The sequence below is a fragment of the Aulonocara sp. 'chitande type north' Nkhata Bay genome, linkage group LG3 (genome assembly GCF_057382095.1).
Source record: "Aulonocara sp. 'chitande type north' Nkhata Bay isolate Kocher_YH1m ecotype deep benthic linkage group LG3, A_spYH_male_GT1.1, whole genome shotgun sequence".
Taxonomy (NCBI): domain Eukaryota; kingdom Metazoa; phylum Chordata; class Actinopteri; order Cichliformes; family Cichlidae; genus Aulonocara; species Aulonocara sp. 'chitande type north' Nkhata Bay.
Genome location: NC_141346.1, coordinates 78,916,281 through 78,939,779, shown reverse-complemented (window position 1 = coordinate 78,939,779; position 23,499 = coordinate 78,916,281). Strand labels below are relative to the sequence as shown.

Here is a 23,499-nt window from a genome sequence, read left to right as displayed (position 1 = left end):
TTAATATGTCTTTTTATGAGCCTATGTCTCCTGTTCATCGGACAGTTATTTCCCGCACTTTAGACTCCTCCACAGCACAGAAGTTCTCTGATGCTTTTAATTTAACATTATCCCCACAAAACGATGTTGATTTTTCTATAGATCTATTCAATTATCATTGTCTTTCGATCTTAGATGAAATCTGTCCGATTAAAATGAGACCTGTGCCTGTTTCCAAGTCTGTACCCTGGTTAAATGACAACATTCGTCTTATAAAACGTAATTGTCGTAAAGCTGAGCGGTTATGGAGGAAAACCCACTTAAATGTTCATCTCCTTTATTTAAAGGATCTTTTAGCCTCCTTTGACAATGCTATTAGAGTTGCGAGGGCTGCTTACTTTTCTCAGTTGGTTTCAAAGAGCAGAGGTAATCCTAAAGTTTTATTTGATACTATTACTAATATTATTACTCCTGCTCCACCTGCTGCTATTATTTCTTCTGTTGAAGATTGTGAAACTTTTCTTGCTTTCTTTTTAGAAAAAATTAGCAACATAAGGAAAAACCTGTCTTTTTCAGCGTCTGCGCTGTCTGTTCCCACGCCAGCTCGGCCTGTTGTTTTAGAAGGTTTTTCACCTGTTTCACTACCAGAGCTGGGAAAAATAGTTAGTGCAACAAAATTATCCTCTTGCTCTCTTGATTTTTTACCTGCATCATTATTCAAAAATGTCTTTTACTCTACTGCTCCCTGTATTCTTACTATAATTAATACCTCCTTGGCCTCGGGCATAGTCCCTGCCTATTTTAAAACTGCTGTTATACATCCCTTGTTAAAAAAGCCTATGCTGGACCCATCTCTCACTAGCAATTATAGACCGATCTCAAAAATTCCGTTAATTGCTAAGATTCTAGAGAAGATCGTGGCTAAGCAGCTTACAGCAGTTTTAGATAAATATAGTATTTTCGACAAATTTCAATCTGGCTTTCGTAAAGTTCATTCCACTGAAACAGCCCTTCTTAGAGTTTCTAATGACATTTTGTTACAAAGCGATGCAGGTAAATGTTCTGTTCTCTTAATGTTGGATCTTACGTCGGCCTTTGATACTGTTGACCACTATATTTTACTTAACAGGCTGAAACACTGGGTCGGTGTCTCTGGGACTGCATTGAAATGGTTCTCCTCGTATCTCTCTGAACGATATTCTTCTGTGGCAGTTTCTAAGTATAGATCATCTTCTGCGTCCCTGTCTTTTGGTGTGCCACAAGGCTCTGTGCTAGGGCCATTACTGTTTCTAGTTTATTTACTCCCTCTCCAGCACATTTTGAGCCCTTTTGAGGATATTTGTTACCATTGTTATGCAGACGATATCCAACTCTATATATCTTTTAAACCGGAAGAGGCTTCTAAGCTGCGGCTTTTAAATGTGTGCTTGGAAACCATTAAAGGCTGGATGGCTGAAAACTTCCTCCAACTAAATGAAAATAAAACCGAAGTCCTCTTATGTGCCCCAGATAGACATATACCCAGTATAATAAATGCTCTTGGTCCTCTTTCAACATTTGTAAAACCATCTGTCAGGAACTTAGGGATTATCCTTGATCCTGCTCTTACGTTAGATAGTCATGTTAAATCTCTTGTTCGGTCTTGCTTTTATCATTTAAGGAATATTTCTAAATTGAGCTCTATAATATCCTATACCGAACTGGAAATTGTTATTCATGCTTTTATCTCTTCACGACTGGACTATTGCAATTCCCTGTTTACTTGTCTGAACAAAGGTTCTTTGGAGCGTCTGCAGATCGTTCAGAATGCTGCAGCAAGACTTTTGACGAAAGCTTCTAAATATTCACATATAACACCGTTGCTTATGCAGTTACATTGGCTTCCTGTCGAATTTAGAGTCCATTTTAAGATTTTGGTTTTAACTTTTAAGGCTCTTCAACAACAAGCACCACCATATATTATTGAACTTTTACAGCCCTATGCCCCTAGTAGGTCTCTGAGGTCGAGTAGTCAGGGCCTACTTGTCATTCAGTGTACGAGACTGAAAACTAGGGGTGATAGAGCTTTTGCTACTGTGGCCGCCAGACTGTGGAATTCCCTTCCTCAGGACTTAAGATCTGCTTATTCATTGATTACTTTTAAAAAACAGCTAAAAACACATCTTTTTAAAACTGCTTTTTGCTAACTTTGTTTGTATTTTGTCTTTTTAATCTGTTATATCTTGTAAAGCACTTTGTGATCTCTATCTAGAAATGTGCTATATAAATAAAATTTTACTTACTTACTTACCTCATTTCTGACAGAGGGTCTCCTTTTGTGAGTGAGCTTTTTGAACATGTTGTTTCTGCCTTAGGCTCGGTGCACAGACTCACTACGGCATATCACCCTCAGACAAATGCTACTGAACGCGTCAACCGGACTCTGAAAACTGCAATCCGCGCTTATGTAGGTGATAAGCACACATCATGGGACAAGTTTCTCCCTCAGATTTGCTTTGCTCTGCGCACCCCCCCCCCCATGACAGTACAGGTATGACTCCTGCCATGATGCTTTATGGTCGTGAGTTAGACACCCCGCTTGACCTTATCACTCAGCCTTCTACAGCAGGTGTTGATGAACCGGGTGTGCCTTACCCTGAGACTCTGAGAGCCTCCCTGCAGGAAGCTCACAACCACGCCAAAGCAGCTTTGGACTATAGCCATGACAGACAAAAACATTACTATGACTTGAGACATCGACATGCCACGTTTCGTGTTGGTGACCTTGTGAGAGTTAAGACGTACCCCAGGTCAGACGCTCAGTCTAACTTTACTGCTAAACTTGCACCACTGTTTCAGGGACCATTGTGTGTATCTCAGACTCAGTGATGTTAATTACAGGCTCACTTGGGTGGACTCCGGTGTGGATGCAGGTGTTTATCATGTTGTGAACATGCAACCGTTCCATACCTGGGACTCTCTCACTTCCAAAGAACATTCTGTTTCATTGCCTGCTGAGAGAGAGACCACAGAGGGTCTGAATTCTGACTCTCAGGCCCACCCTGGCCCCCCTGCAGACACTGACATTGACTCTGAGCCATTCCCCTTTGATTTACCGGACATTGACTCTTCTTCTGGTGTGGGCGCTGTTCCAGAGAGTGTTTCACCCAGATCTGTCCAGCACCCAGCTGCTGGTGGACATTACAATCTCAGGCCCAGACGTTGCCCCAGAGTTACGTCTGGCTGGAGCAACAAAAGATGGACTAATGATTTTCACACAACCAGGCTTGATCTGAAGTGAAATGTTTTTGTTAAACCTGTTTGATGCTGTCTATTTGCATTGCTACTTTGAGTCATGATATGTAGATGTTTCTGTTTGGTTCATTCTTGGCATTTACTTAGAAAAAAAAAGAACAAAAGAAAAAAGTGAAAAAAACTGTACATATTCGTCTTATTTTCACCAATTTCATTTTTAAATGGTCTTTTGCCCTGTGTGTGTGCACCAATCTTAGCTGTAACCTCTATGTATAGGGTACTGTTAGGTGTGGTGTGTGCTTTTTCAGCTGTGTACGGCTGAGGACAGCCTTTTTCTCACCAGGGGGGGACTATGTAACAGTTGCTATTGTAATGCAGTGTATCACCACATGGCGGCGCCTCCTGTCTCACGACTGGTGTCACCCCCTTTTTGTTCTTCTTCACACTCCTCCTGTAATGGATGCTCCCGTGTGTACGCGGACTAGTGTGCTCTTTAGTAATGTGTGGTAGAGGTAGCACTTTTATTTTTGATATTGTAAATAAATGAGTACTTTTTGGAAAGTCAGAAGCTGTTGCTCATTCGCTATCCACCTACACACCTCCGCGGCTGGCTTCATCTCCACTGCACGTTACAATATGTTGATTTTTTTCGCCTACTCATATCATCATTTTTTTACTCCTGGTTCTGTATGTTCATGTTCTGTTCTTTTGTAAACTTCATCTGTTTGTATGTTGTATACTCATTGTGTTTCAATAAAGTTCGATTTAAAAAAAGGTACGTTCTAAACGAAGCTTCAGACGTCACTGATCACGTGACTCTGGCCAAACGAATCAAGCCTCGACACGGTGCTTCTGAAGCAGCGCGTTGATCTTTCTGACACACGCACCGGAGCGTCAGCTTCAAGCGGACCATCACTACCTCTCACATCTAAAGGTGTCAAGGTAACTTTGAACTGAGTTCAGTCAATCTGGAGTTTTTCCAAGTTTTCTGTTGCTCTCTGTGAGAGAAGAGCGTTAAAGGCGGGGCTCTCCAGAGTCCAGCAAAACAGGAAACCACAGCTGGGTGTGTAAGTGTGCAAACCAATAGAATGCATCGTGGTGGGGGGGGGGCATCACGGGCAAGAAAAAAATAAAATAATCGGTCGTACCCATGCTTCCCCGACGTCATGCCAGCGCATATTGGGAAATTCGTAGGCACCGATCGGTTTTCTATCAGCCATTTGCTGGGAGTAAGGGCGCCCTCCGTTTGCGAGGTGCGCCTGCTGCTGGCGGCACAGGGAGGAGAGGGCGGGGCGGCGGGGAGTCTCTGGCTGGCTGGAGCGGCATCTAATAACCAACTCGCAAAACAAAATAAAAACAACAAACAGATATTATGATACAGACTTATAATCTGCACCCATGTTTTTTCTAAATTCTATAAAGTGAGCGCGAGAGCCCTCGGTGCGCCTGCGCGCTGCTGAAGTCAAAGTAAACTTTATTGTCATCTCCGCTACAGACAGTCCAGCATATAGAGAGACGAGACGACGAGGCTGCAGTTACAGCGGTGCAAGTAAACAAACAATAAATATAAGAAGAGTAAGAAAATAAATCTACACTTTAGGACTCGGGGTAAAGGATCAATAACAATTTAATTTATAATTTACAGTTTGATGATTTAAAGTCTCACACAACCCGTCAAAAGGGGCGGGGCCGGCTGCTTCCAAGTAGAGCACATTTCATTTATAATGATGTAAATCCAAGCCCATCATGGATTCACGATCTGAATCCTGGGTTGTGTGAAATCCCAGAAATCAACCTTAGACAAAGTGAATCTGTGAACTAAGGTGTAGGTCTGTTAGGTTAATTGTGCTGATCCTCGGGTTGGGGGATTTGTGTTTGTACTGGAGCGCAAAATTCAAACCAATGGAAGATGGACAACAAAAGTTCAAAGCCATCAGGTGCTCAGGTTAGAAAAAAGAGAAAAGATGCAGGTAAGCAGACGTGTCATTTCAGTCTCAGACAACCTCGTTTCTCTTACAGAGGTTGAATGCACCTTCTGCGGATGGCGGTACCACACAGTGTGCGTGGACTTCCCCTGCACAGAAGGCAACTACAAATGCTGTGAATGCTAAATAAACAGAAACAAATGATCCCTGTTGTCTTTGCTTGATGATTGGTTTGAGTCTTGACAATCCACATTGCTGGCGTTGCATCTTTCAATGCCAGCAATGGCAGGTATCAGTGCTCAAACCTTTTGTGTTTGTTTCCAACAAGTTGCCCACCTCGGGAAACAAAAATGTGTTCTTTTACTTGTCAGATGAACATATGAGACACTTTGACTCTTCAGTGCAGTGTGGAGCCTAACAAAGATCTGTTTTGTGTCCCAGCTGATCAGCAGGAGGAGGAGAGTCTGACGGAGCAGCAGAGGAACATTTTCAGCTACTTGGACTCAGCTCAGCCACTACAGAGGAAACAATGAGCTCAACACAGAAGGTGACAGACAGAGCAGGACCATATGACCAAAGATATTTATCACCATATACATTTGAACATTTGCCATAACGATGTAGCTGACGATAGAATTGACACCAGACAAAATACTTTACAGCTGCACAACTTTATTAAAAACCCATCAATGTATTTTCACTGAAACAAGCAGCTGTTGTTTATGTGCATTAAAGTTATATAAAAATGTAACAGTGCAAATGCAAATTCCTCGCTGACAGTTTAACCAAAAGGCGTTTCCAGTGGAAACTGGCCGACACATCCTGAGCATAACCATGTATAATATCCACTAAACTTCAGAAGAGGTTATACAGTCGTGGCCAAAAGGTTTGAGAATTGCATAAATATTGGAACCTGGAGAAGTTGCTGCTTAAGTTTTTATAATAGCATTTTGCCTGCACTCCAGAATGTTATGAGGAGTGATCAGATGAACTGCATCGTCCTTCTTTGCCATGAAAACGAACTTAATCCCCAAAAAGCCTTACCACTGCATTTCATTGCTGTCAACAAAGGACCTGCTGAGACCATTTCAGTGATCGTCTTCTTAACTCAGGTGAGAATGTTGGCGAGCACGAGGCTGGAGATCATCATGGCTCTATCCCGATTCAGGTTCTGCAGCTTTAAAGTCCTCAAGGGCCGCGTACTCAAAGACCGCTAAGGCCGAAGTGCGAGGCTCGTAGGCTCGTGAAATGGGACGTCTAGCCTCCGTCGCGCTGCCCAGGTTGCCTAGCAACCATGATACTAACAGCTGGAAACGTTTCATACAGCTTTGTTTGACGGAAATGAAGGAGAACATATTTAGTTCATTTGTTTCTACATGAGCTCTGTGTGATTTGATGAGTATCTGAGGCTGAGACCACAGGACTGTAAAACATGATTGTTGGGCTTCATTTCTGTGCTGCTGGCTCTTCCTCCTCCTCTTCCTCACACACTGCTGAGTTTGTCCTGGTGGATCATCAGGGCTGCAAAGCCTCACAGATGATGTGCAGCAGTGGCTCCCTCAGTCTGTCCTCACTCTGGACACTTGCAGTCGTCACACATGGAAATCAAATGTGTGATAAGCTGCAGGATTCAAACACAAGTGTAACTTATAAACACATGTTCATACTTTTATTCCACAATCAGAGAGAAAGAAACAGAGAGAGAGTGCAGGACAGACAGACAGGTGACAGTCTCAGGTGTACACACTGCTACACAACAGCACCAGAGAAGCAGGATTTAGTGTTTGTGTTATTACGAGTGTAAAAAAGAAGAGTTCCAGATGGTGCAGTGGACACATGTGTGACTGCTGTGATTAAAGCATCTTTCTTTCAGCTTAACGAGTGAACCGTCAGCTCGTTCAAACACACGTTAAAGTGCGTTTGGCTCGACACCACCGAACAGAGGCAGCAATATAACACAGCTAACATTAACAGTGCAGTGGATCCTGCTTGTGCCGTGATATTCAGGACTGCAAACCGAGCAGCATCACTGACTTTCAGCTTGTTGTGTTTGTGGATATATGACTGACTTTAATTATCCACAAAATCATCACATTCTCTGTCAGATTAAGGTCGACTATTGAACGGCGTATATTTTAAAGGCTTTAAAACCAAGTTAACGCTGAAAGTACAAACATCACTAATGTCACATAACTCTGCCGACAAGGCATAGCTATGGCTATGAAATGCTCTTTGTGTATCACTTCTTCATTATGAAAGATGTCATTAATGCACTAGTAATGTCTCATCTGGAGTATTGTTCAATCATTTGGTCAGCAGCTAATAAGACAGATCTTAACAGACTTCAGTTAGTCCAGAATAAGGCGTCCAGATTAGTGTGAAGATGTTCATACTATACTAATATTGATCAAATGCATAATAACCTTTCTTGGCTTCCTGTACAGGCTAAAATATTCTATGGCTTACTTGTAGTTCTAAAGAAAGCAATTCTGTTAAACACACCACATTTATTCTGCTCAGCTGCAGTATCCAGATGAAATACATCATCATATTACACAGTTTTCAACAAGCTGCAATTTAGTAAATGCTCGAGTTAAAAGTAACGTTTTGTAAAACTGTTACATTTAGAGCAACTTTTAAGTGGAATAAGTTGCCTTAAAAAATTAGAGAATTATTCAAAACTTCAATGAACACTTAAAAGCCGATTTACAGAGCTTTTAGTTGTTGTAAATATTGTAAGACATGATTTGTTTTTGAAATTTGTGTAATGTGCCTCAATGTTATTGATATTCATCATCAACATTATGAACTTTATTTATAAAGCACTTTAAAACAACCACAGCTGACACAAAGTGCTGTACATTGGAACTGTAAAATAAAATTACATGAGATATAAATAAAACACAAATAAAAGAAGAGTGAAATCATTAAATAACTACTTCAATTAAAAAAGAAACTAAGTCTCACTGAGGTTAAAAGCCAAGGAATAAAAGTGGGTTTTAAGACGTGATTTAAAAGTGGACAGTGAAGGGGCCTCTCTAACGTGCATGGGCAAATCATTCCATAACTTTGGAGCCACAATAGAGAAGGCCCCGCCCCCTCTGAGCTTCCTCCTGGATCTCGGTACCTCCAGGAGCAGCTGGTCAGCTGACCTGAGAGACCGACAGGGTGTGTGGAGATGAAGAAGCTCAGAGAGGTAAGGCGGGGCAAGACTGTGAAGGCATTTAAAAACAAACATAAGAATTTTAAAATGAACTCTAAAAGACACAGGCAGCCAGTGCAGAGAGGCCAGCACGGGGGTTATATGCTCTCTTTTTTGAGTCCCTGTTAGGAGTCGTGCAGCCGCATTTTGAACCAGCTGCAGACGTGAGAGCAACGACTCACTGACCCCCACATAAAGTGAGTTACAGTAGTCCAGGCGGGAAGAAATAAAAGCATGGATCACTGTTTCAAGGTGCTGCCTCGAAAGAAAAGATTTTACTCTTGCCAGTCGCCTTAAATGATAAAAACCGGACTTCACCACTGCTCTGATTTGGTTGTCCAATTTAAAATCACTGTCCAACTTAAAACCAAGGTCAGTAACCACAGATTTAAAATAGACTTCCAGGGATCCTAAAACAACAGGGGAGGACTCACAGGGACCACTGGGTCCAAACACCAACAGCTCTGTTTTCTTTTCATTAAAATTTAAAAAGTTTAGAGCCAACCAAGCTTTAATGTCATCTAGACATGTCAAGGGAGGTTTTATGGAGATGCCATCCTTGTGTTTTAGTGTCAAATAAAGTTGGCAGTCATCGGCATAACAATGAAATGAGATCCCATGCCTTCTAAGGATAGAACCCAGAGGCAATAGATACAGTGAAAAGAGCAGTGGCCCTAAAATTGAGCCCTGTGGGACGCCGCATGACAGAGGAGCAGAAGACGATTCGTAACCGAGAAGGCTGACAGAGAAATATTATTATTATTATTATTATTATTATTATTATTATTGATTGCTTATATTTGAACAATTGTGAAACCTCAAAATCTCACGATACATGGCCCCATTCATTCTGTCCTTAACACGGATCAGTCGTCCTGTCCCCTTGGCAGAAAAACAGCCCCATAGCATGATGTTTCCACCCCCATGCTTCACAGTAGGTATGGTGTTCTTGGGATGCAACTCAGTATTCTTCTTCCTCCAAACACGACGAGTTGAGTTTATACCAAAAAGTTCTACTTTGGTTTCATCTGACCACATGACGTTCTCCCAATCCTCTGCTGTATCATCCATGTGCTCTCTGGCAAACTTCAGACGGGCCTGGACATGCACTGGCTTCAGCAGCGGAACACGTCTGGCACTGCGGGATTTGATTCCCTGCCGTTGTAGTGTGTTACTGATGGTGACCTTTGTTACTTTGGTCCCAGCTCTCTGCAGGTCATTCACCAGGTCCCCCCGTGTGGTTCTGGGATCTTTGCTCACCGTTCTCATGATCATTTTGACCCCACGGGATGAGATCTTGCGTGGAGCCCCAGATCGAGGGAGATTATCAGTGGTCTTGTATGTCTTCCATTTTCTGATGATTGCTCCCACAGTTGATTTTTTCACACCAAGCTGCTTGCCTATTGTAGATTCACTCTTCCCAGTCTGGTGCAGGTCTACAATACTTTTCCTGGTGTCCTTCGAAAGCTCTTTGGTCTTGGCCATGGCGGCGTTTGGAGTCTGACTGTTTGAGGCTGTGGACAGGTGTCTTTTATACAGATGATGAGTTCAAACAGGTGCCATTCATACAGGTAACGAGTGGGGGACAGAAAAGCTTCTTACAGAAGATGTTACAGGTCTGTGAGAGCCAGAGATTTTCCATGTTTGAGGTGACCAAATACTTATTTTCCACCCTGATTTACGGATAAATTCTTTACAAATCCTACCATGTGAATTCATGGATTTTTTTTTCACATTCTGTCTCTCACAGTTGAAGTGTACCTCTGGTGCAAATTACTGACCTCTGTCATCATTTTAAGTGGGGGAACTTGCACAATCGGTGGCTGACTAAATACTTTTTTGCCCCACTGTGTGTATATATAAAACACCCAGCACGCCCCTGCGGGCGGTTTATCCTTCAAGCTCGGGTCCTCTACCAGAGGCCTGGGAGCTTGAGGGTCCTGCGCAGTATCTTAGCTGTTCCCAGGACTGCGCTCTTCTGGACAGAGATCTCCGATGTTTTTCCCGGGATCTGCTGGAGCCACTCGCCTATATATATATATATATATATATATATATATATATATATATATATATATATATATATATATATATATATATATATATATATATATATAATTTTTTTTTTTTTTTTTTTTTTTTTTTTACATACATAGTTTTTTGTTGCCTTATGGTTCCAAGCGCTGTCACCAATCTTTGCATTTTGTTATTATCTCATGACACTTGTTTAATCAGCTACCATCTCTCCTGTGGACTTTTTAATGTCTACAGTCTCAGACCAACACAGCCCTGCCCTTCCCATATTAGATTCTTGATGAATGTGTGTTGTTGTTATTCAGCCTGGTTCAATGTGCCCCTTTTTAACTTTGAGCACCCGCCCCTTTAAACCTCTCTGCACAGCCCTGCACTGAACTCACTATCTTCTCCCTCTAACAGCCTCCACATGTTCTCACTGTAATTTCCCCTCATGAATGAATTTATGCTGCACTAATGTGAAGACCAGGAGTGACATGTTTAGCCGCATGTTCTCCTTAAATTGCTGGCTGTCTGAGTGGTGTCCCAGAAACGATGTGGGCTTCATAGATAATTGGCAAACCTTCTGGAGGAAACCTGGTCTTGTTAGGAGAGACGGCATCCATCCCACTTTGGATGGAGCAGCTCTCATTTCTAGAAATATGGACAAATTTATTAAACCCCCCAAAATATGACTATCCAGAGTTGGGACCAGGAAGCAGAGTTGCAGTCTTACACGCCTCTCTGCAGCTTCTCTCCTCCTGCTACCCCCCCAAAAACCCATCTCCATAGAGACTGTGTCAGCTTCCAAAAAGACAAAAAACAAACTAAAAACCAGCAACAAACAACTTAAACATAAACAATCACAAAGAAAGAACAATACAGTATCCACATCTGAACCAAAGAGTAAAACAGTGAAATGTGGATTATTAAATATTAGGTCTCTCTCCTCCAAGTCTCTGTTAGTACATGACTTAATAATTGATCAACAAATTGATTTACTCTGCCTTACAGAAACCTGGTTGCAGCAGGATGATTATGTTAGTTTAAATGAATCAGCACTCCCGAGTCATTCTAACTACCAGAAATCTCGAAGCACAGGCCGAGGGGGCGGTGTGGCAGCAATTTTTCACACCAGCCTATTAATTAATGAAAGACCCAGACAGACTTTTAATTCATTTGAAAGCCTGATGCTTAACATTGTCCACCCCAGCTGTGAAACTCAGAAACCAGTCTTACTTGTTATCATCTATCGTCCACCTGGGCCTTACACAGAGTTTCTGTCTGATTTCTCAGACTTTATATCTAATTTAGTTCTGAGCTCAGATAAAATAATTATTGTGGGTGATTTTAACATCCATGTAGATGCTAAAAATGACAGCCTCAACATGGCATTTAATCTGTTATTAGACTCAATTGGTTTCTCTCAAAATGTAAAAGAACCCACCCACCACTTTAATCACACTCTAGATCTTGTTTTAACATATGGCATCGAACCTGAACATTTAACAGTGTTTCCTGAAAACCCTCTCCTGTCTGATCATTTCCTGATAACATTTACTTTTACAATAATTGATTACACAGCGGTGAAGAGTAGACTTTATCAAAGTAGATGTCTTTCTGAAAGCACTGTAACTAAGTTTAAGAATATAATCCACCCACTGTTATCATCTCCAATGCCCTGTACCAACACAGAGCAGAGCAGCTATCTGAACGCTACCCCAACAGAGGTCGATCATCTTGTTAATAATTTCACCTCCTCACTACGTACGACTCTGGATACTGTAGCTCCTGTGAAAACTAAGGCCTCAAATCAGAAGTACCTGACTCCGTGGTATAATTCTGAAACACGTACCCTAAAGCAGATGACTCGTAATCTGGAGAGGAAATGGCGTGTCACAAATCTAGAGGATCATCATTTAGCCTGGAGAAATAGTTTGCTGCTTTATAAGAAAGCCCTCCGCAAAGCCAGAACATCTTACTATTCATCACTGATTGAAGAAAATAAGAACAACCCTAGGTTTCTCTTCAGCACTGTAGCCAGGCTGACAAAAAGTCAGTTCTTTTGAGCCAACCATCCCTTTAACGTTAACTAGTAATGACTTCATGAACTTCTTCACAAATAAAATTTTTATCATTAGAGAAAAAATTACCAATAATCATCCCACAGATGTAATATTATCTACAGCTACTCTTAGTACCATTGATGTTAAGTTAGACTCTTTTTCTCCAATTGATCTTTCTGAGTTAACTTCAATAATTACTTCCTCCAAACCATCAACGTGTCTTTTAGACCCCATTCCTACAAAACTGCTCAAAGAAGTCCTGCCATTAATTAATTCTTCAATCTTAAATATGATCAACCTATCTCTAATAATCGGCTATGTACCACAGGCCTTCAAGCTGGCTGTAGTTAAACCTTTACTCAAAAAGCCATCTCTAGACCCAGCAGTCTTAGCTAATTATAGGCCAATCTCCAACCTTCCTTTCATATCAAAAATCCTTGAAAGAGTAGTTGTCAAACAGCTAACAGATCATCTGCAGAGGAATGGTTTATTTGAAGAGTTTCAGTCAGGTTTCAGAGCTCAGCACAGCATAGAAACAGCTTTAGTGAAGGTTACAAATGATCTTCTTATGGCCTCTGACAGTGGACTCATCTCTGTGCTTGTCCTGCTAGACCTCAGTGCAGCGTTCGATACTGTTGATCATAATATCCTATTAGAGCGATTAGAACATGCTGTAGGTATTACAGGTACTGCACTGCAGTGGTTTGTATCATATCTATCTAATAGACTCCAATTCGTGCATGTAAATGGAGAGTCCTCTTCACACACTGAGGTTAATTATGGAGTTCCACAGGGTTCAGTGCTAGGACCAATTCTGTTTACATTATACATGCTTCCCTTAGGCAGCATCATTAGAAGACATAGCATACATTTTCACTGCTATGCAGATGACACCCAGCTCTATCTGTCCATGAAGCCAGATAACACACACCAATTAGTTAAACTGCAGGAATGTCTTAAAGACATAAAGACCTGGATGGCCGCTAACTTTCTGCTTCTTAATTCAGATCAAACTGAGGTTATTGTACTCGGCCCTGAAAATCTTAGAAATATGGTATCTAATCAGATTCTTACTCTGGATGGCATTGCCTTGGCCTCCAGTAACGCGGTGAGGAACCTTGGAGTCATTTTTGACCAGGACATGTCCTTCAACGCACATATTAAACAAATATGTAAGACTGCTTTCTTCCATTTGCGCAACATCTCTAAAATTAGAAATATCCTGTCTCAGAGTGACGCTGAAAAACTAGTTCATGCATTTATTACTTCCAGGCTGGACTACTGTAATTCATTATTATCAGGATGTCCAAAAAACTCACTGAAAAGCCTTCAGCTAATCCAAAATGCTGCAGCAAGAGTCCTGACAGGGACTAGAAAGAGAGAGCAGATTTCTCCTGTTTTGGCTTCCTGTTAAATCCAGAATTGAATTCAAAATCCTGCTCCTCACATACAAGGTCTTAAATAATCAGGCCCCATCTTATCTTAATGACCTTGTAGTACCATATCACCCTATTAGAGCGCTCCGCTCTCGCTCTGCAGGCCTACTTGTTGTTCCTAGAGTATTTAAAAGTAGAATGGGAGGGAGAGCCTTCAGTTTTCAGGCCCCTCTTCTGTGGAACCAGCTTCCGGTTTGGATTCGGGAGACAGACACTATCTCTACTTTTAAGATTAGGCTTAAAACTTTCCTTTTTTCTAAAGCATATAGTTAGGGCTGGACCAGGTGACCCTGAATCCTCCCTTTGTTATGCTGCAATAGACGTAGGCTGCCGGGGGATTCCCATGATGCATTGAGTTTTTCCTTTCCAGTCACCTTTCTCACTCACTATGTATTAATAGACCTCTCTGCATTGAATCATATCTGTTATTAACCTCTGTCTCTCTTCCACAGCATGTCTTTATCCTGTCTTCCTTCTCTCACCCCAACCGGTCGCAGCAGATGGCCGCCCCTCCCTGAGCCTGGTTCTGCCGGAGGTTTCTTCCTGTTAAAAGGGAGTTTTTCCTTCCCACTGTCGCCAAAGTGCTTGCTCATAGGGGGTCATATGATTGTTGGGTTTTTCTCTGTATCTATGAAGCGCCTTGAGGCGACTTTTGTTGTGATTTGGCGCTATATAAATAAAATTGAATTGAATTGAATTGAATTGAATGTTTGCAGGGAAATCAAACGCATTTCACACGCAGTACTCGAGCTGACTTACCTTTGTTTGAATGACGACTTGTACGCGCTGACTCCACAGATAAGGTACGAAAATATATCAGGCTACGTCTTCAGGGTTTCTACTCCACGGCCGTATTTCATACGGGTCCACATTTCCACTGCACGCTATTTTCTGCAAGTACCGCCGCTTCGCCTCTGGACGCAATCGGTCTCTATACAGTCCGTTCTCTTTTGAGCTGCTTTTAAGCATCTTGTAATCGTCGTTCCAACACAGTGTGTTTGTTTTGATTCGTAGACCTCGAAAATGGTGCCGCGCTCCCACAATGCATTGCAGCGTGACGTCAACTCCAAAGCCCTATAGAACATGTTCTTTTTCATTGTCAAAATTATCAGGAATAAAGAAGAAAACTGATTCAAAACCTGTGGAACCTGCCAAAAAACAAGTTTTACTGCAAAGGATTTCTAGATGTGAAGGTTTTGTGGCTTTTTTCAGTTTCTAAAACAAACTCATTTGTACAGAAGGATATGAGGATGTATATGTCCGGTGGTGGGTTTTTTCTTCTTGATTTAATGTATTCATTTATCTCTTCACTTAATCTTTCTTTATGTTTTTTTTTTTTTGATTTGGCATGAGCGATTTCCGGTCCTCACTCCAAGCCAGTTGGTGGCGGTAATGCACCACATGTTCTATCACAGCTGCGTCCGAGAGGACAGGAAACGTCTGTATGCGTCTGCAAACCAGGTAACTACACTCAGCTGAGCCTCTCTGCTAGTCGTTATTAGTTGGAGGGTTTTGCGTCACTTTCTCTCGGCTTGATAAAGGGCTGTATAGAAATCTCTGGTACGTAACACGTAACGTCATTTTTAGGGAGCGTCGCAGAGAAGTGAGGCTGTTTCTTTGTTTTTGTCGAGTTTTGATTGAAGACATGTTTCCAGTCCGTTTTTTACTCGTTTGTTTTTTCATTAATAACTTTACATTATCACAGAGAACAAGAAGGCGCTTTGTTTGTCACATTCACCTTATGTCTGTGAAGGTTCTCAGTCATCCAGGTCATCGTAGTCAAAGGAGCTTGCAAAGAAAAGCGTCTGGACTTCTTTAAGTTACTTGAAGACGTTTCACCTTCATCCGAGAAGCTTCTTCAGTTCTAAGGTCAAATGGTGGAGAGTCCCAGATATAAGCCTAGTGGGAGTGACCCCCCACAGAGGGACAAAAGGACCCCCTGATGATCCTCTAATCACCTGAGCCAAGGTGGGAAACTGGGTGTGGGCCCCAATCAGCCAGTTTCGGGTGAGTTCATTGTGAAACCTGGCCCCACCTTATCATGCGAATTCCTGAGGTCAGATGGCCCAGGATGTGAGTGGGCGTTAAGGCGTCTGGGAAGGATCTCAAAACTGGATTATAGATGGCAGAGAGTTGGTGTCGTAAACCCCGCCTCTGTTCAAAGATGGTCGCTCACAGTGGACATAGATGGCTTCTTTCACTCCTCTTTCAAACCATCTGTCCTCTCTGTCCAAAATGTGAACATTAGCATCCTCGAAAGAGTGTCCTTTATCCTTAAGATGCAGATGGACTGCTGAGTCTTGTCCTGTGGAGGTGGCTCTTCTATGTTGTGCCATGCGCTTGTGAAGTGGCAGCCACTTGGCAGCCACAGTGATAAATGGCTGAGATGGCTGCAGCTGTACGTGTGAGGTACCTACATGTTTCAAGATGAATTTGCAGAGATGTCATGTTTGGTGCTTACAGACATCACACTGCATTTTGTGATTTCGTAGCTATTGTGATATTTTGGAGCTTCCCATGATCACCGTGACAGTCATTCATTTTAACATAACCTTTCTATTCCTTTCAGGGATCCTCATTTTTTTGGTGAGGAAGATCAGCAGCTGTGTCGACAGGCAACAGGTAACGGCATGCTTTTCTGTTAGTACTGTAGACCTTGGTCTGGTGCTCTTTTTTAGTTTAACACAGTATTTTCATTTGCCGAAGTGTAAAAAGCTTGTTCCAGGAGAAACAAACTTTAGTGAGTTCTGCAAAATGATTCCCACCATTGCACACTCTGTCAGCCTCCAGTGTGCCCTTTTTTTGTCCTTTAACTGAAGAAAGTCGGTAGTCAGAACATATGAGATAAGTGAGATCCTCATTTTGCCTGCTTATTTCAAGATACAACATTTTCACAAACTGCTGTAGGATAACCTTGCTATTTGTCTTTTCCAACACTTCTACATTCATCCATATTTCCTTGTCTGCTTCTTTCCAGGTGAAAAGTACCTGAAATGGGTGAAAGATTTTGTTTCCAAAAACAAAAGCATGTGCGTTCACCTGAAGAAGCCAAGTGGTGCTGACCTGTGGATAGAAGAGCTTGAGAACACCAAATACAACGGGGATGATGATGAAGTTAACGCCTGGGGAAAATTCTACCTTCCCGAGATTGTAAAAATGCAGGTTATTGGTGTGGTAAAGGGCACCTCATGTCCATGTGACGAGCTTGTGCTGATGACGCGTGAGGACAAAAAGCTGTACGGCTATGACGGAGAGGAGCTGCATCTGGTGGCTTCCAGTTTCCTGGAACTATGTGACAAAACGATAGAGTATCCAGCATCCAAGCGCTACTACAATGGAGAGGCCTTCAAAGATATGGTGAGAAGTTAGACTGCTAAGAATAAGACTGGGGATGCCTAGTGTTAGAGATCAATCACCTGAGCTTTTCTTTGTATTGTTGTGTGTTCTGTTTACACTGAGGAGGACTGGAAAAAAGTTAAGATGAGTGATGTGGGGAGGAAACTGCAGGAAGAACATAAAAAGCTGGTAAATGAAACCCAGTCAGCGTTCGTCAGCCTAATATCATAGGTGGGTATTGGAGCTGAGTATCATCACTGATTTCTAGAACCTGTTCAATTCCAATTCACAAGGTCCCAATTAGATTCCATTTAATTCTTACTCAGAGAGTCAGAAACATTATAATTCTGATCATTTATCAGTACTGACACTTGTGAAACTTCATCAGAGGTGTGAGCATCACAGCAGATGCTTTTGTGTCAAAGTAACTGAGGATAAAACACAAAACCATGAAGCAGATTTTCCTGGCCTAGCTTTTTACAGTAGATAACCTTAAAAATATTATTCTGCAGTAGAACAAAAGCAGACGAGAACCACGACTCAACAAATGTACATTGGCTGATGCTGCTGAAGTGATTCAGAGGTTTTAATAAGAGGTTTTAATAGAGACACAGCAGAGCATTTTGCAGTTTCACTTCATTTGAAAAAAATAAATAAAATTTGGTATTGAACAGCAGAAATGAGGCTGTCTTGTCGGAAGTCATTAAAAAAAATGGCTGTAAACAACGGTAGACTGCTTCATAACAAGCAAGCGAATAATGCCAAAAACAGAGATTTGAGATGGGAAACGGTGTTCTTAAAGTACACTGAGAGAGGCAGAGAGCTGTGCTGTGTTGTTTTTCTGTGTGTGTTTTAATGGTGGTGGAAGCAAACCAGCAAAAGTAAGAGGGAATTCATGACAATGTTTATGTCAAGCGAAATGTGTCTTCTTTTGCTGCTGGTTTGGTTAGAGAGAGACAAAACGTGCAGCTTCAGGATCTGAGCAGCTTTCAGCACCAACGGCATCACAGCTCAGACTTGGATTCAGGATTAAGCCCTTTATGTTTGACTGTAGTGATTGTAGCTCTGTCCTTGTTATTAATCGCTTTAGTCAAACACAGCTATTGTTTGCTGGGATGTGTATATACTTGACAGTTTGTATCTCAGAGTTATCAAAGACACTGTGGATAATCATCAAGAGATTGTTGTCCTCTTAATAATGACCTATTTGATTGTTTGTTTTTTCTTCTTCTTACAGATTCTGGTATTTGGCCAAAAGAGAGCTTCACAATTCTTGGCTTCACCTGTGGTAGAAAAATTACTAAAGTTATGCAACACTCTCTAAAATTAAAGCTATGCAACGCTTTAACATGAATGGTGAAGGAGTGCATCTCTTTCACTGTCTCTTCCTGTCCTCTTCTCAGTCTTTGTTGTGGCACCTCTGCTATGTGTTATAGAAAGCACTTGGAATCATGTTCAATACAAAAACACCAAACTCGTGGGATTGCCCTAGCAAGCAGTTGGTAAAAACTAATTAAAACTGATATATATCAGCTTCACTTTCTAGCTGCAAAAGCACGTTTCTGCAAAAGCATGCAGTTTCCTGTCAGCACTTTTTGGCACAGAGTGTACTCAGAGTTAGGCCTTTCTTATATAAAGCAATATAATCAGCATATAAACATTTAAGATGATAAATTTAAAGCTCAACAGTAACTGCTATAAATATTATAACTACACATGTAGTGCTTTTGCTTAAGTAAATTATAGTTGGGATCATAATAAGAAAACATGTGTTTTTATTTTCTGTGTACCCTGGGTACAGACCAGTATAAATATGGGATTCTTCCCAATAAATGCTGTCTGATAATGCTTCATATTGCATTAAACACTAGATATGTAAGCAAACAAACAAAAACCCATAGAAGCCAGTTTTAATTATTAAATGTGACAATTACATGGAGATGGAAAGTAAACATGCTTATACACGTCTCTGTGATTACAGAAAATCCACACAGATGCTGTCAGAGCAGAGAATCTTTGATTTATCAGAATGATGAATGCAAATGATTTCATGAAATCTCACTCTTGTTCTGGGTTGTAAAATTCACCTGTCCAGTTAAACCGAATCCTTTGCAACACGGTTCTAAGAACCCTACCAACCTCATCCTCAGCTCTCTGCCTGTTATCCTTTTCAGCTGAGTATTCATCCACATGTGTTTCAACTTCTCTCTCATTTTCAAGCAAATTGCTCAGGCTCTCAGCTTCAGCACAGTTACCATATGGCCACTCTCTGAGGTCTTCTGTGTTCAAGCCAGAAGATCTTACATGATCTGCAAGGCTTCATTCTGGCACCATCACGGAGACAAAAAGCCTCACACCTGATATTTCCAGGTACTTCAATTGTTCCATCAAAGTAATCTTTCTGGACTGTGTTTGGATAATAGGTCATCACCGCACCAGATACATATTTATGCCATTTGCTAAGACAGGAGGCAGCAATCATAATTTTCCCAGCGTTAGGACCTTTGGTGGACATGGAGACTCCGCAGTACCTTTCTGATTTGTTGGTTTGGGATTTTTGAGAAATGCAGATGGTGGACGAGACGAAAGCTGTTTTTTTATTATTCTCTTCTAAGTCCAAGTCTGTGAGGAGATCTTGCAGACTCTGCTTTATTTGCTCTTCATTCTCTGAGTTATTTTGCAGGACGATCTGAAAACAGTTACAGATCTGGTCAAAGTGTTGCACCTGATTATATAGTTGTTTTTCATAGAAAGTTGATCAACATGTTTGTTTCGCTGCTTGACTTATTTAACTATGCAGGACCATTGGATGCTTTTGGTTTAGACATTTTAAGATAGGGGGTGAAACAAGTCACAAAAATCTATTTAATTTTAAATCAATAAGCAAAAATCCATCTTTGTTCTCACTAATTTATAATTAAATTTGCTAATTGACCTTTTTTTTTTTTCTATTTTGCTATGCTGGGCTGTCAAAACACGCTGAATTTAGAGTCTTTGAGCTTAACAGATCCAGCAGCTACACAGTGACAGCATCATATACGCCTTGAAGACTGTAAGCATCTCCAATAATGAGTCTGTTAGACATTATTTAGAACTAACAAATTCTGAAGCAAGTCTCCAGCTCTCCTGCAGTCTCTGTGTTTGGTGGAGAAGTATAGCTAGAAGCATATGTTGAAGTATAAGGTACAGTATGGATTTTCTTTGGATTTCTCAGTAAAAAAGCACTTTGCATTATACTTTCCTAAAAACTGGAAGTTTGTCAGATTGACTGAAAATGTGAGAAGAGTTATCTTACCATGTCGAGCACACAGGAGAAGGGACTTCGCCTGGGAAGCTGAGTCGAATACAACTTAAAAGGCCTGGGATATCTTCTCATTAAAGAACCCAAAACAAAAGGATTAGGGAAGATTTCTTCTGGAGAAAAGGGGATGTTATTGATTTTGCCCAGAAACAACATGCTGTGAAGGATCTGTTGAGTGAAAACATATTTGCTTATTGTTAGTAGTGATAAACAGGACTGTCTTAAAAGTGTCAAAGGTAACACACCTCATCCACCAAGTGTTGACTTCCCGGAGTCATGTAAGAGCCCCGAACCATCCTCTTGGTAATCTTGTAGGCATTAGTTTTGAACCTCCTTTGAGAAATTGTTGTCTTCTAAAATGATAATGATCGAGCAGTTAGGGATTTAAAGACACAGGAGATCTGATAACTTTGGCTACAGCAGAGTCTGCAGACATACCTATTTTGCTCTTGGTCGGCCTATTTTAAACATGAGAGAAAACATAGTTAGTGAAATGTTGATAACATACAATGACTATCATTGGTGGCTGAAAAGATGCCAGGTAACAAGTGAAAAGCTGCTACTTACCATCGCCACAGTCTAAGAATGAAACAGGAAACACTGAGCGAGTTGCCTCCATCTTAAAGCTGTTGATCATGTGATTTAAAGGAAAGCCACACCCAGCTCTTTCCTGGAATTTTACTCGACTGTAGAAAACTGCTCCATTTGCCCCGCCCACCCATGATCTTTAATATCTACCAAAAACAACCTTTTGGTTGTCAGTAACCAGTCGATCGTTTTCGCGATTAAAAAGTGGCTTTTTGCGGCGGCGTTCCCACCGCGAGCAGAACTCCGGCTCAAAAACCGCTGTTTTTGAACACTTTTATTTACTTAAGCACTTTAATGGGCTTACTTTGAAACAAAGTGCGATTGAATGATTATTGTTATGTGTTGCCTTGAATTCGGCTATGCTGTCTGTTAGACAGCTGTTTTCCTTTATTGTTGTTTTTGTATTGTTTGTAGCGAACGCTACTGGAATGTATAGATTAAGCTACGTAGCCAAGATAATTAATAATTTAACTGTTGTACATTGGTTGATGATGATTTGCATTGTTACATAGGCTTGCAGAAAAATATATTTGTTTACCGGTAAACTGAATCGAACTTGATGTGCTAATGGACGTTTTTCTGACCTACAGGTCAGGTTTTGTTCCCTCCCTTTGAATTAATCTTCTTCATATTGAAGTGGCGAGCCGGTAGGACCATTCTTTGTTTCCCCTCTTTCCCCCACTTAGCCGTCTTTGGATTACGGACATATTTCCCCATTTGTATGAAGCTGGACTCTAAGGAGGAATACCTTAAAAGTGAACTTTAAAAAGAAGAGGACCAAAAAGGACTTTTGCACAGAAAGATCACAGCATTGATTTATTATTTAATTGTGGGCATTTATGTTGTGTGTTGTATTAATTATTTTGTTCCATTTCCCCTTTCCTCCATTTATTCAATATATTTTTGGTACAAGATATTGCAGTCTTTGGTCTCATCATTCACACCATCTAGGCTCCATAAAGAACTATTTCTTCTGCGCGTCAGTCAGTAAACTCATCCATTGAAATAAACTAGTCCTTAAATAACTTTGAGTTACACAGTGGCAAATGTAATAGAGAAAGACACAGGGCCACCTGAAATCTGTCGTCCTATCTGATTCAAAACCAACATGTAGGAGAATCTGGAATCTTTGATTTTGAGTTAAAAATAAAATATGGGTAAAATGCAGAAATGTTTTTACTAACATGTACTAACAGAGACTTGGAGGAGAGAGACCTAATGTTTAATAATCCACATTTCACTGTTTTACTCTTTGGTTCAGATGTGGATACTGTATTGTTCTTTCTTTGTGATTGTTTATGTTTAAGTTGTTTGTTGCTGGTTTTTAGTTTGTTTTTTGTCTGTTTGGAAGCTGACACAGTCTCTATGGAGATGGGTTTTTGGGGGGTAGCAGGAGGAGAGAAGCTGCAGAGAGGCGTGTAAGACTGCAACTCTGCTTCCTGGTCCCAACTCTGGATAGTCATATTTTGGGGGGTTTAATAAACTACTACTGCATGATGTAAAGCTGAAGTATGACACAGCTTTATGAACCTCCTGTTATCCTGGTAGACGAGTACAGCAATAAATCTTTTACTTGAACATCTTCTGGCTCCAATAAGCTTTGAAATGTGACCATGAAGTCAGAGACACACTGACTGAAACCCACAGCTGTGACTGTGGATCACATCCACACACAGTGTAGCTGCTGTCTCTGTGTGAGGTCTGTGTATATATGTACATATTTATGCTTATATTCATATTCTCTTATTCCCCTTTATTTGATATCCTAATTCTGTGCTGTGTAAAGATTTGTCGGTGTTCTGCTGCTACGAACTGGATTTCCTGGAGGATAAACATGAGGGATTCATAAAGTTCTATCTCTCTGTTAAAATCCCCCAAAATAAATGAAATGTGAATTTCAGGCAGACGTGTTTTTAAAAGAGTCTCTTTAATGGAAAAATGTGTTTTTAAAACCAGCCAATAGGAGCGTCTGTGGATATCAGCTGAGGCTGAACTCAGGAACACCATCATATATAAATACACAGAATTAAATCACTGGATAAAAGACGTCATTAAATAAGGATCAAATCAACATGTCAGAGGTCAAAGGTCAGTCAGAAGAGGTGTGGTTAAACACTGGCAGTGCAGTGACCTAATGCAGTTTGGTTACCGCCACGGGAAAAGCCCCGCCCCCTCTGAGCCTCCGCTGTGTCCTCAGCACATCCAGGAGCAGCAGGTCAGAGGGGGCGGGGCCATGTCAGGACTTATTTTAAGTAAAATTTAAAGTGGAGCGACGGCAGGAGTCACACAGCAGTAACCAGCTCTGTCTGCCAGGGTCAAAGGTCAAACAAGTCCTGCAGCTGACCCACACACAGACTTACACTGATCCACAGAGAGTGATGAATCCACACATCACTCGGCTGGAGGAAGCTGGGTTTTG

At 41.2% G+C, this 23,499-nt stretch overlaps 1 protein-coding gene and 1 pseudogene across 1 annotated transcript in view; one reads left to right on the top strand and one right to left on the bottom strand.

Moving 5' to 3' along the window:
* Positions 1–23,499, top strand: part of LOC147337117 (protein NLRC3-like) — a 310,085-nt gene that overhangs the window by 121,598 nt on the left and 164,988 nt on the right. The window contains exon 2 of the mRNA XM_086285757.1: positions 23,290–23,315. Within this exon, the coding sequence (XP_086141883.1) occupies positions 23,290–23,315 (26 nt within the window). The remainder of the gene's footprint in view (positions 1–23,289; positions 23,316–23,499) is intronic.
* Positions 19,088–19,931, bottom strand: LOC147337122 (uncharacterized; annotated as a pseudogene).